This window comes from Narcine bancroftii, chromosome 4 (assembly GCF_036971445.1).
Source record: "Narcine bancroftii isolate sNarBan1 chromosome 4, sNarBan1.hap1, whole genome shotgun sequence".
NCBI classification, from domain to species: domain Eukaryota; kingdom Metazoa; phylum Chordata; class Chondrichthyes; order Torpediniformes; family Narcinidae; genus Narcine; species Narcine bancroftii.
The window spans coordinates 181,371,699-181,390,354 of record NC_091472.1 but is presented as its reverse complement, the minus strand read 5'-3'; the positions used below and the strand labels follow the sequence as shown (position 1 = coordinate 181,390,354).

The following is an 18,656-nucleotide window of genomic DNA, read 5'->3' as shown; positions in this document are numbered from 1 at the left end:
ATATTCAAGTAAAATTGAGATGAAGCTGAAGGAGAAAAAAATGTAAAGTTTAGTCAAATGGGTGTTTTTTTTATTAGTTTCTTAAAAGGTTGAGTATCCAGCAAAATCTGCTGGCTATCTTCCTCATGCCATTCCAATGAATGCACCGAATAGACAACCAAACTACCCTCGAAGAACTTCTTTTGTTCTTTAAAGACACGTTTGAAGACAATTTGAACACCATTTTCCCCCCAAACTAAAAGGAATTTGTTGAGATCAAAATGTAAATAAGATGTGACCACGTGCAAGCAATGAAAATCAGTAGGATTTGTGAAAAGGCCAATAAAAGGATTCTGTGAGTTAAAGGTAATGAAGCCAAATGATTTGGAAATCAAAAAAAGGCAACTTGTTGCTGAATCAGTAATCTACAGATCTCGAGTAATGATACATGTTCAAAACTCATGTTGAAGCATCTGGGGACTTTAAACTGTAGAACAAGCTGTCTAGAATAAAAATACTCCAGAAATTTATCACAATTGAAATTACTGGATTGTCACATAAATTTATCTGGCTTACTAACATACTTCAGGAAAAGGTTAACATGACCTTTCATAATAGTCTTCAACCACAGTTCCTAAACTTTCCATCACTCTTTAGCCAGTGCAATTCAATCTACCTTATTTCAAAAATCAGAATTTATTGTTGTGAACATGTGCCATCAAATTCCTCGTTTAAGCCGCAGAATTACAGGTGCAAATATTATTACAAATTACATTTTTAAAATAAATAAATTAGTGAAAAAAGAAGAAATAAAAAGTGAGATTTTGTCTGGCTTCATTGGCCATTCAGAAATCTGATGGCAGGGAGAGCAAAGCTGCTTTTGTACTGTTAGATGTCTGAGTTTTCAGGCTCCTGATGGTAGCAGAGAGAAGATGGCATAGCCTGGGTAATGAGAGTCCTTGAGTGGAATCCTTACTGGATTCTTGAGTCACTGCCTCTTATTGGTGTCCTGAATGGAGTGAAGACTAATGACCATGATGGTACTGGCCAAGTTCACAACTCTCTGTACTCTTTTCCTGCCTTCTATACCAGACAGTGATGCAACCAGTCAAAATGCTCTCCACGGTCATGAAGCATAGTGGCTAACGAGCCATCTTCATGATTGCATCGACATGAAAGCCACAGGATAGATCTTCAGAGATGCTGAAACCCAGGAATTTGAAGTTCTTTACCCTTCCCACTCCTGACGGAGGACTGTTTTGTGTTCTCCTGGTCTCCCCTTCCTGAAGTGCACAATCTGTTCCTTAGTTTTGCTAACATTGAGTGCAAGGTTGTTGTGACAACACTCAACTAGCTCTCTATCTTACTCCTGTATCCTTTCTCATGCCGACTGTGATTCTGCCTGTGTGTGAATTGGCAACATTAAAGGCAATGGGTTGAAACTACTTTGCAGCTACCAAATGTCAGATTTATTGTCAGAATACATGACATCACATGCAATCAAGATTCTTTCCTGCGAGTGAGGCAGAATTACCACCTAATGGTCGTGCAAAAACTGTACTCAAGAAGGCATGTATACATGTAACAAATGAAGAAATGTAAACAAACTGACTGCAATAAAGAGAGAAAAAATAACAGGGCATTTGTGCTTCAATGGAGAAAACTCCCCAGCTCCTGCCAATAAAATACATCATTAATCTGGTCAATTACTTCTCCATTTCTTTATTTTTGATCATTAGATGGAATCTAATCAATGACCTTATCAGGTTAAAGCTAGTCATCAATAAGCTACGCAACATTATAAAGTCACCCTTAGTCATCAGTAAACACTGATGCTAAAATTTGGGTTCTGCCACAATTACTGAGATTCCAAATTTATTACAGCCCTAGTCTATGCAGAGACAAATGATCTGACCACCAGAGATTAGATGAGACTAACAATAAATCATGAAATGAATAAAAAACAGAAGTCAGAAGGAAACCCTCCACCTCAAACCAAGCAAAAGGTATATGGTTTCAATTGGTGACAGTGTATCATCCCAGCCATAACACATACATTAAAAAAATACAAGAAATAGAAGCAGTAGGGACACTTGGGTGTTTGAAGCTTTTCTACCTTTCAAAGAAGATCTTGTCAAATCCTTTGCCTCAAGTTGCTTACCAAGCCAATCACTGGATACTCATCACCTCTCCTGTGTGTCCAAAAATCTATCACACAGCTCTGAACAATAACCAAGCCTCCCCCATGTTCAGAGAAAGAAGGCTTCAAGATTTACATTACTTACATAACAGCATACTGATTTCACAGCACCTCAAGACTAAACTGAATTAGAAAAATCAAAAATACTTCAGGTCTAGGGAATGAATACAAAATGTTTCTCCTTAGCTCAGTCTCATGTAACCAACCCTTATTTTGAGACTGCAACACAATTAGTCATCGAGGAGAATGTGAAGAATTTGCAACAGACCTGTTGTGTTTCCATTTGCATTTTTGATTATTCGAATAGCTGCAAGTTGTAAAGGAGAAAAGAATTCTTGTACTTGTTTCTGGAAAGCGATCAGAAAACCAATAAATGCACGTTAAAAACTGACTATGTATACTGCTAATATTTTGGAATTAACTATGGTTCTGTTAATTCAGTTTTGGTACTGCATTCAAATATTATCAAAAATAGTTTATTTCCCCCCCCCCCCCCCCCCACCGCACTCCCATTAGTTTTTCTATCTCTATTCCTTCCCTTTTGCTCTGTCTAATTGTACATTTGTCACCCATCAGAAATTAATGTTTTTTTCTTTTGCTCGTGTCCAATTTTGTTCCCATCAGTAATTTAACCTTCCAAGTTGTAAATTTACAAACACAAGAACTTTCTGCAAAGCTTCTATCAACCAGATTAATAGGCATTTTATTTTCTGCATCAATATCTGTTCATAAAAAATGAAAACAATTGCCACCAGCTATAAATAGAAGATAAAACAATTTTCAGCTTTAGATAGAATTATTTTCCTTGCCTCTGTTCAATACGGGAAAAGTGAACTCTCAAGAGTTACACAAGGGATTATTAATCAATGTCACATGAAATACAAAGTAATTATACCTCTTTCACATTAAAGTGAGCACCTCGGAGCTTCAAGGTATATGGTGTAGTAGCTTCATACTTGGGGGCTTGTTTCTGAAAATAATCATCTGACATTAATGTCCATATGAAAGAACCATAAATTTATTCATATTTCCTTTAATTTTTCATACCATATTTCTATTTGTAAAGCAGCTTTAAGTTTTGCAATAAAAAAGTGGGAATTAAAAATATATTGTATTAAGAGTTTGTTTCATTTATTATAATTATCTATTGAACATTGATATTACATTTCCAGTCTCTAGAATCAGAAATATACTAAAACCACCCCGGAATCCAGTATCTAAAGGGATTGGTAAGTGAATTTTCTGGTTGCTTGAGATTGCTTGTTGTGTGGTTGGCAAAATGACCGCTAGGGTACCAATAATAAACGTGTTTTTTCCTATTTATTTTCCTTGATTTTTTTTTTTGTCAGTCACTTGAATTCTGGATAATGGAGATTCTACTGTATTTAAAGTCTTCAAACAATGCAGGTGACACAGACACCCATGGGAATACCATCAATCATTTAACTGAGGAAAGAACCCCAAAAGTGTCTCTCAACAAACATAAATGAAAGTACTAAGAAATACAAAAGATTGAAACATTTTCAAACCTCCAATTCCTTTTTCTCTCTTCCTTCTGATGCTAATTTCTCCACATTTCTGCCTAGATCTTTTTCATCATCAATTGTGTGTAATAATCTGTTTCCTTCAGAAGATAATTGAACTTCTTCATCGGTCTCAGATCCTTCATTAACAATTTCAGCATTCTCATCTTCTGTCTTAACTACTTTTGATCTTAAATAATCCATGTCCGATATTGTTTTCTCCAATGCAAGTTTTTTCTTTTCTGCACCTAGAAGTTAAAATAATAGATGACTTTCTCACGGATCATGGCCAATACTATTTTATTTCCAAAAAATGTCAAGTAAAATCAGAACCAGAACTCCTTCCATTGAACATTAGATGAAACTTGGTTCTTGCTCAGTAGTATACAAGAGAGGCTGTAGATGCTTGAAAACTGGAGGGACACCCAAAATTCAGCAGGTCATGCAGCATCCTTGGAGGGTAAAAGATAGTCAATGTTTTAGTTAGAAACCTTTCATCAGAAATAGTAAGAAACAGAAAGATGCCCAAGTTACAGGGTAGGGGTAGGGCAAGTGGGGGAGGAGCACAGGTTGGCAGCTTATAGGTGAATACAGGAGGGAGAGAGAAAAGGAAAAAAATGCAAGAAGCTAGAAGATGACAGGAGGAAAAGGCAGAGGAAGATGATTGGAAGGTAAAGGGGTGGGGAGCTGAGAAAAGTAGATATGGATGAAAGGCAGGTAGAGAGGTCAAGTGACAGGAAAGAGAAAGAAAGAAGAATTAGGTCAGAGAGATAGGGAAAAGCTCGTGGAAGTTTGGGGAGGGGGGGTGCGTGATGTGGAAAACAAGGAGGGTGGTTACCAGAACGTGTAGAATTCCATATTAACATGGTCTTATGAAAGACTACGAGATGGAACACAAGGTATCATTTCTCTAATTTGTGAGTGGCCTTACAGGCAGACATGTCAGTGGAGAAATGGCAAGTGAAATTAATGGGATTGGTCACTTGGAAATCCTGGCTGTTGTGATGGACGGAGCTAAAGTGTTTAATGAAGCCATCCCCTAATTTGCATTGTGTCTCCAATATAGAAGTGGCCAGACCCGGAGCACTGGATGCTCTAAATCTCCCCGCAGATTTGCAGGTTAAGTGTTGCTTCACTTTGAAGGACTATTTGGGGCCCTGAACATTGAATGTTGAGGGTTTCTAAACAAACATTGAAAACTTTTTAAAAGTTTAAAAATAAATACTGTATTTTATGGCAAATAAGACCCACTCCCCACCCCCCCCCAAAAAAAAAAGGTTCAAAGATATTCCCCGGGTCTCATATGCAAAGGTGAAATCAAGGTGATCTAGGCAAGTAACGCCAACAGTGATCATTGTCTCTGCGTGGCTCACTAGCATCACCGCCATCTAGTGTTGGAGGAAGGGGAAGGTTGTTGGATGGGGGGGATGGGGGAGAGAGTGGGGCAGTGAGAGTTAGTGGAGGGCTGTTGGGAGACTCTCCTGATGGCCCACTGTTGATGCCCCCCCACTGGTCCCACCACCCTGCTTCCCCCCCGACCCCAGAAGGGAGCAGGGCAGTGGGAGCAGCGTGTGGACCAACGGCGGGCTGCCGGGAGAGAGCAGGCAGTGGGAGCAGCATGGGGACCGACGGCAGCAGTTTGTTTTTATAAAATATTTTCTGCTCTAACAATATTATTATTAAAAATGGTTTTCCTGTTGTCACAGTTGCATGTTTTGCCCAAGTATTTTTTTCTGCTATACCGTAGCTACACATTTCAATAACGTTAAATGCTTACCTGTAAATACATTAAAAAAAAGTCTTAATATTCCCTGCTGAAATGTGGAAGGGGGGGGGGGGGGTCTTGTATGCCATCAAATTGGGTAACTTATATTAATCAAATTAAAACAAAATTCCAAAACTCTTGAAAACAAAAAAAACTTCAGACTTCACAAGTTTAAATTAACAAGCCATTTATAAAAATATTTAGCTACTGAGCGATCTGAAATTTTTTTTTATTTTACCAATTTTTTAAGACATTTACAGTAATTCCTTTCCATTTCTCTCAACAAGAGTACCCCATATCTTCTTTGTAGCATGCAGAACACATGGGAAGTTTACACTAGAGTGTCCAGCAATTTGTGCAAGCTTCCCCCTTTTGCACCAGACTCCATGAGACTTTAGTATCCACCTGCAGCCAACTTCCTCATCAAAAATTGCTGTCAGCAATTTCCACAGTTGCACTGGTTCAGAAATTGATAATTATTGGCAGTTAAGCAGAGTAAAGATGCCAAATACTGACTTTTAATATCATCAAACAGAATTTGGGTCAATGCTATCTCCATAAACTAATAAATTACTAAAGTACAAACTAAAGGTATTTACCTTTCGTTTCCTCGATATCTTCCTCCTCACTAGTTTCTTCAGAATCTTCTGAATCAAAGTTTAGGTAATCATCTACCTTCTTTGACTCTTCAGTTTTTCCTGACAATGTGTCATTAGTCCAGGTTGGTGCATTGGAACGTTTCTGATGTACCGCAAGAAATTCTTCAAACTTGCTATCTTTCTTCAGCTTTAAAAAAAAAACAAGCCAAGTCACATTTCCAGCACATTGATTTTCCTTCCAATAACTTGGTACACAACCAATTTCAAAACAACATAAAATTTCAACTCACAGATTCTAGCTCATCAATGGCAAGTTTCTTTTTAGTAACCTGTAGTAGTAAATTAGAGTGTTAGTTTTTTTCATACATTCAGTTACTTAAACAATTATCAAATTTTGTGGCTTTTAATTTGCCCTCCAAACTGTCAATCAGCAACAACCACGGAAAAAGTACAAAGCTGAACTACAACCAAGAGATGTCAGCAAGGCACTTACTGTAAAACCCCCTGGTACCTGGCACACTATGGGGATGGGCAAATGTCGGATAAGTGTATTTTCCAGATGCTTGAGATTGCCTCTTGTGCGATTGGCAAACTGATGACAAGGCATGTCAATTTTAAATTTCTGTATTTTTACCTCTTTATTTTCCTTTTTTTTCCCCAGTTACTGAGGCCATTGGTTCCCTGAATTCCAGATAACAGGGGTTTTACTGTACATGGAATACAATTAAACATTAAGTTTACTTTGGTATTAAGTTCATCCATTCAGTTCTTCCCTCATTTATTCCTTAAATTTTAACTACTTGTCCAATTGTTTGACTTTTCGCCTTTTTTGCACTTATCAGCTTGTATTTCCAGAACTTGAGAGAAAACACTAAAACATAATCATGCAATTAATAGAGTGAGGTATCACGACATGTCCAAAGATAATTATTTCTTTAACCAACGACGATGATTTCTGAACAGACATTTAAATGTCAATAAACGCTACATAATTTTATCTTCTGAATTTCCAGTGGTCTGGTCCCATAAATGAAATATTACACTAAGGTTGGCAACAATGTCACTCAAACTCATTAGTTTAGATTTTCTTCCATCTTTGAAAGGATCTTACTATCAAAATATGGTTAGCAGCAAGAGAGGGGATTCATTCAGATGCATCGCAAGTGCCTTGTAATGCTTAATATTTTTAATCATTAGAAGGGAACAGAACAGTTGAAACCATAAAATAAGCAGGGTTGCTACAGTGGAGACACAAGGGATTCCAGGTGCTGGAAGCTGGAGCAAAAAACTACTAGAGGAATTCAATGGGTCAGGCGATACTTTACAGATAGAATGATAGTCAAACATCTTGAATCAGGACCTATTACCATTCATAAAACTGCACACAGCTTGCAATGTTTTAAGAATGTACAACAACTACACAGTTAGAGTATTAAAGTCAACCCAAATGGTAGAAATTTAGCTCTACAAAAATGTTCCCACTTGTCAGTTTCAGTCTAGAATTTTTAATAAGAACTGTGTAACAAATTTCTGTTTTAAGAGCTGAATTCTTTTTATAAACAGCATTACTTCTCCTAAATGTTTGTAGGCCAATGTGAACAGAAATCCTCTGGATGACAAAAGTAAAAGTAAATTCATGCAAATTTGCTCAAAAATTTAAGTAATTTATAAATGAAAGCACATCAGTCAAATGTTTCAGTTTGATTGAAGCCTTGTAAAAATCACCAACAAATTCACCCAGCTTATGATCTCCAGGCGATTTAACAAGAAACAAATCAATTAGTTTTTTTTATTGGCAATCAATAGCCCCTTTCACACTGGCACTTGAACCCAGCAATTTACCAGGTCACCTGCCAATGTGAATGCTCCCAACCCAGTATGGGGGGGGGGGGGAATTCAAAGTGACCAGGGAATTAACCACCAAGGGAGATCATCTATTTCGAATCGGCTCCAATGTGAACGGGCAATCCAGTATGCCCAGTCCCATTAGTGACGCGCTGATGTCGTTTTTGCATGCGTGGGAGGCAGGGAAGGAAAGAGCAATAAAGTGAGATCACAGCAGAGAACACTGTTAACTAGTATATGGAAAGAATGCAGAATTAGAACAACAAAAGGAACTTGTTGGAATGACTACAAACAGTCCACATTTGTGGTATGGAATAAATAAAAAAAATCCTCATTACTTCTAACATTTCTGATGGTTGGGTGGTGTTTTTTCAAAAAAATACACATTTTTCATTGCTGGTGCAATTTTCCCACACTCGTATGTGTTTTATTCCCACTACCACTTTCCCATGCGCTATAAATTCTGTGTGTATGTTTCATTGTCAGTGCGACTTTCCCACGCTCATGCATTTTATTTCTGCTACCACTTTCCCACGCTCAGTATGAACTGTGTGAGAGCGAGTGTGCATGCACGAGTGAGCATGGGTGTGCAAGTTATTTCCGGTACCATTTTTCCCCATGCCTGTCTTTTGTAAATAAATGATTCACTCCAAAACTGCAGAGTCCTTGCTTTTGAGGCCCATCGAATCTGTTTTCTCACTCATTATATACATATCCCCCCCCCCCCCCCCCCACCGCAACCTGGAGAGTGAGGGGCTGGAGGGAGGTGTGGTTAATCTCCTTATAGAACAAAGCATTCACTGCCTCTGAGTATACAATACATCACTTGGGTCGCCATCGCTGGAGGTTGGGCTCCCCCTTACCTCCATGATACCAGGTTGGTAATGTGAAAAGACGCACGGATCCGGATTTTCTTGGTTCAGTGTAAATGGCCCTATTGGTATTTCAAAATGGGTTATTCATATGCCAATTCAGCGGGTTGCCAATGTGAAAAGGCCTACTGGTTCCACCTTAGATGTAAAACCATTCTTTATGCCCAAAATAATACAGCTTTGCTGAATTACACTTAGTAATTTATCAGATTTTAAAATACTTTAAACTTTATTAATATCATAACAATAAATTGATTTACAATCACATGTGAATGAATTTATACAAGTATGGTTTTCAGTAGAGTTGTCTACCTTTCCTTTGTTTTGATCTTGTTGGTCTTTTGTCATTTTTGGATTTTCCTCACTTGAACTTTTCTGTGAGTGTTTACTCCATGGTCTGGGCAATCCTGGATCCCCAAATGATTTGCAGAACTCCACCTATAATAAGTAGTTTGTGTATTGGGGTTAGCTCAAAGATACATCAGTGAAAATTCTCTTCACACCTTTTAATTGCAAATTTGAAATTTAGCAGAGGCCAAATTCTGACCAAAGTTATAAATGTGAACAAAAACAGTTTCTGTTTCGTTCAATACATCCCAAAACTTCATTCTTGCTCCCAATATGTAGGCACAAAGCAATTACTCCATCCAGCAAAGACCAGTAGGTACATCACTGGCCATCTCACCCAACTTTTGGTGAAAATTTAGGTAATTTTTAAAAAATACTTTGAATAATTGAAGTATCATTTTTATTACAACAATGTACAGCAATCTTTCTTTCATACTAATGTAAGCCACTAAAAATGCCTTTCAGACATTTCTAAAGCAAGAGAAATAAAGCCCATTCAATCTTATTTTCCGAATAGATTTTTAACCAGAGAGAGGAGAGAGAAAAAACGCCATGAAGGACAGGAACTGAATTATGGTCACCTTCTCATACTGTGCATTTCTCCTTCCTGATCATTAAAATCTTTATCATCTAAAGTTTGGCATCCAACACAGTCATCCCCTCAAAATTCCAAGACCTGGGACTCAACACACCACTGTGTAAATGGATCCTGGATTTCCTCACCTTCAGACCACAATCAATGAGGATTGGCAAGAACATCTCCTCCACAATTTCCATCAGTACTGGAGTACCACAGGGTTGTGTTCTTAGACTCCTGCTCTACTTGCTATAAGCCCATGACTGTGTGGCTTGGTACAACAACAACACCATCAACAAATACATTGACAATACCAAGGTAGTGGATTGTATAAAAGGGGGCAATGAGTTAGCATGGGAGGGGGAAAGACTGAAAATCTAGCCCAATGGTGCACAAACAACAACCTCACACTCAAGATCACCAAAACCAAGGAGCTGATTGTTGACTTCAGGAAAGGAAAACCAGAGGAATACAATCCAGTGATCATTGGGGGATCAGAGTTGGATAAGATGAGCAAATTTACGTTCTTGGAAGTCCCTATCTTGGAGGATCTTTCCTGGACCCAACACACTAATGGTATTGTGAAGAATGCACGTCAGCAGCCCCTCTACTTCCTAGGAGCTTGTGGAGGTTTGGTATGACATTGGGAACCCTGGCAAATTTTCACAGATGAGTGATGGAAAGTGCGCTGACCGGTTGCATCATGATCTGGAAGGGGACACCAGTAATCTGAGAATAAACCCCTGCAGACGGTAGTGGACACCGCCCAGGATATCACACGCAAAACCCTCCCAACCATCGAGGACATCTGCAGGGAACGTTGCTGTCGGAGAGCAGCAGCAATCATCAAGGATCCACCTCACCCTGCACATACACTGCTGCCATCAGAAAAGAGCCAGAAGACTCACACCACCACGTTCAGGAACAGCTGCTACCCCTCCACCATCAGACTCAACGACAAACTCAGAGACTCATTTCTCGACTCTTACTTTTTCACTTTATTGTGCAATTCCCAAGTGGTCAATTCTGCCTCGACGGAGGAAAAATAATCTTAGGTTTGTAACCTGTACTCTGATAATGAACCTGAATAACCACTGATTACTGCAGAATAAATCTTCAATTAAAGTGACAACCACACTATATTATTCATAAAAATAATATTGCAGAGCGTGATTGTAACATTACGAGCTGCAATGCTTCTGCAAGTTCGTATCATCCACTGCCCCTCGTGAATTTATGTACTATTTCACCACGAAGCACTCCAACATTCTCCATATTTTCCAACCAGCATCACAGTGGGTCAACTAGTAGAGCAACTACCTGACAGCTCCAACAGCATTCATTGCTGAATTTCTGTGCTGTCAAGAGTTTGCATGTTTTCCATGACCACGTGGGTTTTCTCCAGGTACTATGGCTTCCTCCCACATCCCAAGTGGGTTTGTGGGCAAACTGACCATTACACATTGTCCCGAGTTGTTGGTGCATGGTAGAATTGGGGGGAGGGGAGAAAGAGGGGTACAGGGGAAAAGAATAAAATGGGCGCTTGATAGTTGGCTAAATAATTCAATGAATATTTTTCATTGAAAGTGTCCATGTAACAGTATTCTTATTTATTTGGAACAACTAAATATCTCATGGGGAGCAATATGCAAAGGATTAACCTTGCTCTTCATTTATATGCTGACCTTCATTGGGTGCACACCAAAGTCCCTGGTGCATACAAGGCTGCCCCTCTCCCTCATCTTAAATACTTGGATCACTTATCAGTCTTGCTAACACTACATACAGGCCATTAGCAAAACAAACAAAGCCCGTTTACAGGGAGATCAAGACATGTCCAAGGTGAGTGGTTGGGGGGTGGTGGGAGATGGTGGTGGTTCTTCAGCTCACTAATTGACTGGGTGCATTCAGAGCTTGTGATGCTGCCTTTGGGACAGGAGACAAGATGGCAAGAGCCAGGGCAGAATTCCCCCAAGCAATCTGAAGTCAAACTGTGGTATGCACAGAAAATCCACAGACAGCTATGCAAAACTAGGCGCACAAAGCAAAGGGTCAAGACCATAAAAGATCACGTCAGCTTTGCAAGTCAAAGACAACAGTGCCTTCCTTCCAGACAGACTGAACATCTTCTATGCACAATTTGACAAGAACAGGCTGACAATGAAGAAAGCTCCATGCACCCCTAATGAACCAGCCACCTGAATTATGGCGGCCAAGATGAGGAGATCCCTATCCAAGGTGAACTCACAAAAGGTAGTGGGACCAGACAACATACAGAACCAGATAGGGTACTGAAGGACTGTGCAGACCAACTGACCGAGGTCCTTATAGATATCTTCAACATGTCACTACAGCAGTCCATCGTCCCATGGGATTCAAGACAGTCACCATCATCCAGGTACCAAAGAGGGTAACAGTAACAGGTCTCAATGACTCGTTAGAATCCACTTAAGTAGTGGCCTATCGTGGACACACATCTCATTTGTCAGAAAGGCACAACAGTGCCTGCATTTCCTGAGAAAAATGAAGTGGGCAAAACTCCCGACTACCTTCCTGTCAACTTTCTACATGAGCACTATTGAGAGGATCTTGACTGGCCGCATCATAGTGTGGTTCGGTTGCTGGAGAGGAGGTCAATCCACCAGAGAATAGGAGTGGCAGAGAAGATCATTGGGGTCTTCCTCCCTCTCCCTCCCCCATTGACGTGATCTACTGGGATCGTTGTCTGAAGAGAGCTTGGAAAATTGTTAAGGACTCCTATCATCCTGCACACATCATCTACCAGCTACTCTGTCAGGAAAGAAATACAGAAGTATCAGAGGCAGAACCACAAGCTTCTTCCCAAGGGCAGTGAAGCTCCTGATTGACTGATGAACTGCTCATACAATCACTTCAAGACTCCACTGTTTTTTTAACTGTATACATTTTAATATATGTACTGCATACAAATGTATGTGCTATGTCTATTCAAGAGTTTGCATGTTTTTACACTGAGGACTGAAGAACAATGTTTCGTCTGATGACAGCATTGACAAGTTTCTGGACAACTTCCATCATGTAAGCCAACAAACATAATTATTAAAAAAGCCAAGAGTTTTTCCAAAGAGAGGAGCTACACGGTAGGACCAGAAATCAGAGAAAAAAGTAACAGGTCTTGCTGCTGACCTAAAAACTCTTGCCATAAAAATCTACCAGTCTCTGTGGTGTACATTTCATCTTTACCAAGTAAAGGTTAATTTCAAAATGACATCAGCTATGGATGATCTTGGATGCAAATATACAATCATTAATGTTTTTTAGATTGTAATGTTGGGGGGGGGGTGAGTCATAATTATTACCCGTGTGGTTGTTCACACTGGGCGCCTTTTTAGACTGCAAGCACCTGAGTGTACAAGCTGTCACAACCCTTCTAACTTTGCTCTCTCTTTTCTATAGAATGCAATAACATAATTAAACAATTATATTTTTGCATACCACTTTTTGAAAAACAGCTGTGATTTGTCAAAAATTATATTTCACTTTCAGTTCTGACAAGATATTCTATAATACCTGTTAATACAATGGATTAACACCAGGAAGGAAAAGTATGCTTGATAAGAGTTGTCAAGAGTGGCCATGAATTGACAGTGACATTGATTAATCAGTTAAATCGTTCAGTTACATCTTTTCCAGATGTTAAGATAATCAAACAATTCACTACATGACTAACTTTTGCATATCAAAGGAAATTAGTAAAGTCAAACTCCCAATATGAAGTGTGAAGTCATTAAAAATTATTCTCTAAAGGCACCTTTTGTAAAGGCTTTGCTATCCGGTAATGCATAATCCTGAATACAAATAATTGCACTCAAAAGGCCACATCAGCTATGCAAGATGAAAGACATCAATGCAACAAACAAGTCTAGGCATATTCAAAATACCATTTTTCTCAACAATCTCCCAATTTTTTAATGAATTGACCAAAAAATGTCAAACCCAATAAATGGTTGATGCTCAGAAAATCACCTTCAAGGATTGAAAGGCTTTATAAACCATTAAGCTAGGAAAAACATGAAATAGTGTTTTAAGCTAATAAGGTTCAAGAATACTTACTGCAACCTTGGAAGTGTCAATATAGGTCTTATTGAAATGTTTGAAAGCAGCTTGTGCGGCTTCTTCTGTTTTGAAGCCAACAAAACCAAATTTTCGAAATTTTCCATCCTTTGTAAATTTTAATATACAATCTGTTAATGTTCCAAAGGCACCAAATAGAGATTTAAAGCGCTCTTCTTTCATCTGGGAAATGAAAAATAACAAACATCTCAAAATCAAATAAGATGCATTTGTATCTACTGATACCCCAGTCAGAGATGAAATGCAGATGCCAGCTGGATGACTTCAGTGCAGCTCTAGTCACCGAGATGTAGGAACGACGAGACTGTGCAAGAGAGGGGGCAGAGGACGGACAGCAGGATGTTGCCTGAAGAAGAATAATTCTCTGAGGAAGTTCAACAGGGACATAATTTTATAAATCAGATAAACTGCAGGAAATGATGCCCCATTATCAGAGGTAGACAAAACTATAGGACATTGGTTTAGGATGAGAGAAGAGATTCAGTGAGGATATAGGAGAGGGACTTACTTCACCTTCTTCCATGTAGCAAGTGCATGGAATGTACTGTGTGAGGGAGTGGTGATTTGAATTATGTGAACTACAGGGTTATGAATCAAATGCTCAGCAATGGGGTGAATACAGAGGGTGCATACTGGCTGGCACAGATAAGTGGAGTGGAATGGCTTGTTTCCATGTTGCACAAATCTATGATTCTAGTTTCAAGAGAAACCATGAACACGGTTCTCAACAGCAATGCAGATGTTAAAATATTTACCCAGAAGAGAAGCAATGATGGTGATATTGTAGAATAAAGAACATTTCCAATATCTTTCAAAACCACAAAGGCTTTGCCCTAAATTGACAAAACCTTAACCCTGGGAAAGCAGCATTACTCCAATGCTTGCAATATTCTCCAAAGGTTCTGAGAAAACATTCCAAATGTAAAACTTTTTTTAACACTAATTAATAATGGCACAAAATAGTACAAAGCAAACTAAAAGTAAAAATTGCTCAGTGGGCACATTCCAGCTATCATTTGGATCAGGGCAATGTTCACTTTATCTAGTGGCATCAGCAATGGTAATAAAATAACGTGGAACAATGAACTGCATTACTTGTATCCACTGAATACTCGCAAGTCGGCCGTGGAATGTTGATAAATTTAGCGGATTCGCCCAAAGCTGCCTTGTGTGATGTCCAGTGACTTCTATTTGCCATGAGGTTTATATTGATACCTCATTCAGAAAGTGGTGAAATTCCAAGACTCAGTGTCAATATCGAGAGTCAGTTTACTGGAGCCAATGAGTAGGGCACGGGCAGTGGGTATGGCCAGATAGAGGACGAAGGCAGGGGTCAGAGTATGGGTACATTTGTGGTTGGAGCCAGTATCCAGAGTGTTGCCTGATGAATGCCAAAATATACAAGGTGGAACTTAGTTGTAATGACAACAGACAGATTCACTGGTGTTTGTCATCATGTGGTAGCTGCAATTTTTGTTACCTAAAAGAATTTATCCCTTTCCTTCACAAATAACAAGGACATAATGTACAAGTGCTCTGTTCACAGGAACAGTACTCATTTGTTTAGCATACCAAGTTGTGAACAACAAATCCATGGGTGTTACATTATGGTAAACTTACAATTTCTACTTTCTAGATTTCTTATTCTTAAGTACCTAATTCAGTTTTGGGTTCTATTTTTCACATAATTATTGGTGTAAATTTGAAGAGTGAAGAACCTGGCAGCCACTGGATAAGAACTACTGTAGAATTGAAGATCAATTAGGCTGCAAGAAGCTGTTGCTGGGCAGAAAAGCAATAACTGAGGTAAAGGTATCCTCATAGTTCTGATTTTTTAAAATTTAGACATATACCACGGTTACAGGTCATTTCGGCCCAGGAATCCATGCCGCCCAATTTACACCCTATTAACCTACACCCCCGATACTTTTTCAAAGGTAGGAGGAAACCAGGGCCCCCGGAGAAAACCCACACAAACACGGGGAGAACATACAAACTCCTTATAGACGGTGCGGGACTCAAACCCTGGTCCAGTCCCGATCACTGGCACTGTAAAAGCTTTGTGCTAACTGCTACGCCAACTGTGCCAGTACGTCAACCGATGTTACAAAGTTTTTCCCCCCAGAGATCATTTTAAAATTACAACTCCAACTTTGAACAAGCACAGCAAAATTATTATTCAAGCTACTGTACACTCTATGACAATTCCAATAGGTGCTTAGTTGGCCTCTAAATCTATCCTCCATAAACTTAAAAGTCATCCAATACTCTCCTGCCTATGCTTTAAATAACATTTGTCAATTCACCAATCACCTCCATCCATACTGTTAGTTCTCAATTTCAACATTCTCATCCTGCTTTTAAAACCCCTTGAGGATGTGGTCTGACTTTACCTGTGGGCTTAAACAGACTTAACATTCCCCAGAGACTCCTGCACTCTATCTTGGGCCAGTGGCTTCTGGAATTCTCTTCTCAAGCCCCCATTTCCTGAGATCTGGCTCTTGACCGAGCAGTAAGCAAAATACACATAGTGGAGAAACATAGTTTCTCATAGTGGAGAAACATAGTTCTCAGTCATATCAGATTAGAAACAGCATGTCCAACACCATCACACTGAGCACAGGGGGTCCCCACGGCTGTGCGCTCAGCCCACTTCTGTTTACTCTGCTGACAAACAACTGTGCAGCAAGATACAGTTCTAATCACATCATCAAGTTTGCTGATGACATGACTGTGGTAGGGCTCATCAGTCAGTTTACAGAAAGGAGGCGCAATCACTAATGGATTGGTGTAGAGACAACAACTTACACCTGAATGTCAACAAAAAGGAGATGGTGTTCGACTTTAGGAGAGCCCCGGGGGGGGCGGGGGGTGGGGGTGGGGGTGGAACACTCCACTGACCATCGATGACTCCACCATTGAGGTAGTCAAGAGTACCAAATTCTTTGGCGTGCACCTGGCGGAGGATCTCTCCTGGTCCCTCAATACCAGATCCATTGCCAAGAAGGCCCAACAACACCTTTACTTCCTGCAGAGGTTGAGGAAAGTTCAGCTTCCACCCTCACTATGTTCTACAGGGATGCATTGAGAGCATCCTATGCAACTGCATCACTGCTTAGTTCGGGAACTGTACCATCTCAGAACGGAAGTCCCTGCAGTAGATAGAAAGGACTGCTGAGGGTTTTATTGAGGTCTCTCTCCCAGCCACAATCGACAATTATTAACAGCCATTGTTTGGGGAAAGCCATAAACATCGTGAAGGACTCCACACACCCCTCTCCTGCAATCCGTTCTCCCTCCTGCCATCCAGGAAGAGGTACCGAAGTGCTCGGGGCCCTCACGACCAGATTGCCAGACAGCATTTTGCTCCCAAGCTGTGAGGTTTCTGAACTCAGAGGACACAGGGCTAGCATATGTGACATGATATTCATAAGTGAAATTACTGAGTAATTCAGTCACGTAAATAACCAGCTCCACGATCCGGAGGAACGCTCTCTCCTTTTCACTGTACTTCTTTGGCTTGGTTTCGCGGACGAAGATTTATGGAGGGGGTAAATGTCCACATCAACTGCAGGCTCGTTGGTGACTGACAAGTCCGATGCGGGACAGGCAGACACGGTTGCAAGGGAAAATTGGTTGGTTGGGGTTGGGTTTTTGTACACGGCAGGGTTTATGGTATGATCGACAAATAAACGCGACTTGACTCTGCCCTGAATGAGTCTCCGCCTGCTTGCCTCGTATCAAATCTCCTCTCAATCGCCCTGGGATGTCCCGGTCACGCTGTTGGCGCTACGACAATGCAAACAGCGGGGCAAGCAGTTTGCAAGAAGGCAAAGATAACCTTTCATCGGGGATCGATGATCTTCTGCCTTCCGTGGATGGTGCCTGAGCTCAAGCCAGCATTTCGCGTGTTTCTGCAGTCTCTCGTGTCCACCAGAGCAATGCCACCCTTCACGGCGTTAAAAACAAGATAGCCTTCAGATGCAGGGGTCGACCTGGGCCGAAACGCTGGCCACCCCTGACTTCGCACGGGTGCTGCCCGACCTGTTGAGTTTCCGCAGCTCGCTTGTGTATCGCGATGCAAACCTTCGGCAGGGATACCCCGCGACCCTCCCCGGACTACAACACCTACCCCGTTCGGGAGGTTCTTGACGATCAGCCGCGACATCGTGCCAGCGCCCGCTCAAGGTGCCCACCACCACGCGCCGGACGGCTCGCCTCCCAGAATGCCCCACGCGCGGCCGGCGGCTCGCTTCCCAGAATGCCCCACGCGCGGCCGGCGGCTCGCTTCCCAGAATGCCCCACGCTCGGCGGACGGCGAGGGACGCCCTTCGACCGAGTCGGTTGCTTCCCCTTCGCGCATGCGTCTCAGCGCAATGCTGAGCGGTGCATGGCAGAGCTGAGCCTGCTTCATCCGACCAAAAAAGAAAGTTACATAATCATCCTCAATGAGCTGTTACTCTTGTTCGTCAGCGGTGCGGCGAACAGAGAATCTGATTTGGAAGAGAATGCAGAAACATAAAATCCTCCCATCACATATCAGGAACAAAACTTGGGTTCACATCACATTCCCTCCTGCAACATATTAACTTGACATATGCAAGGTAGGCAACAGATCTCAGTGTGTCGTCCCCCCCAGCCCCACCCCCCCCAAACCCCCTTACCATTCAATGCAAAACAACAAAAATAAGTGCGGTATGTGAAAATAAAACGTAAAATATTGGAGATAACAATAGGTTAAACAGCAACTTGAGAGAGTGAGAAGCAAAGTTTCAAGTTAGCGGTGAAAGCTGGGAAAATTTAGTAAACAGATTAAAAGCAAAAGTATCTTTCTT

General features: G+C 40.8%; 1 protein-coding gene across 5 annotated transcripts in view; it reads right to left on the bottom strand.

Annotated features, from left to right (window-relative positions):
- The window catches only part of rbm19 (RNA binding motif protein 19), a 267,475-nt gene extending 249,410 nt beyond the window's left edge, over nt 1-18,065 (bottom strand). For all 5 annotated transcript variants that reach the window (XR_011356240.1, XM_069933162.1, XM_069933161.1 and 2 more), the window contains exons 1-8: nt 17,954-18,065; nt 13,801-13,983; nt 9,096-9,221; nt 6,357-6,395; nt 6,067-6,253; nt 3,709-3,950; nt 3,075-3,149; nt 2,448-2,526 (exon numbers count right to left, since the gene is read on the bottom strand). Coding sequence is in view for 4 of the 5 variants with exons in the window: in XM_069933162.1 (XP_069789263.1) it covers nt 2,448-2,526; nt 3,075-3,149; nt 3,709-3,950; nt 6,067-6,253; nt 6,357-6,395; nt 9,096-9,221; nt 13,801-13,983; nt 17,954-17,989 (967 nt within the window). In the remaining variant the exon portion in view is untranslated. The remainder of the gene's footprint in view (nt 1-2,447; nt 2,527-3,074; nt 3,150-3,708; nt 3,951-6,066; nt 6,254-6,356; nt 6,396-9,095; nt 9,222-13,800; nt 13,984-17,953) is intronic.
- Nucleotides 18,066-18,656: the final 591 nt, after the last annotated feature.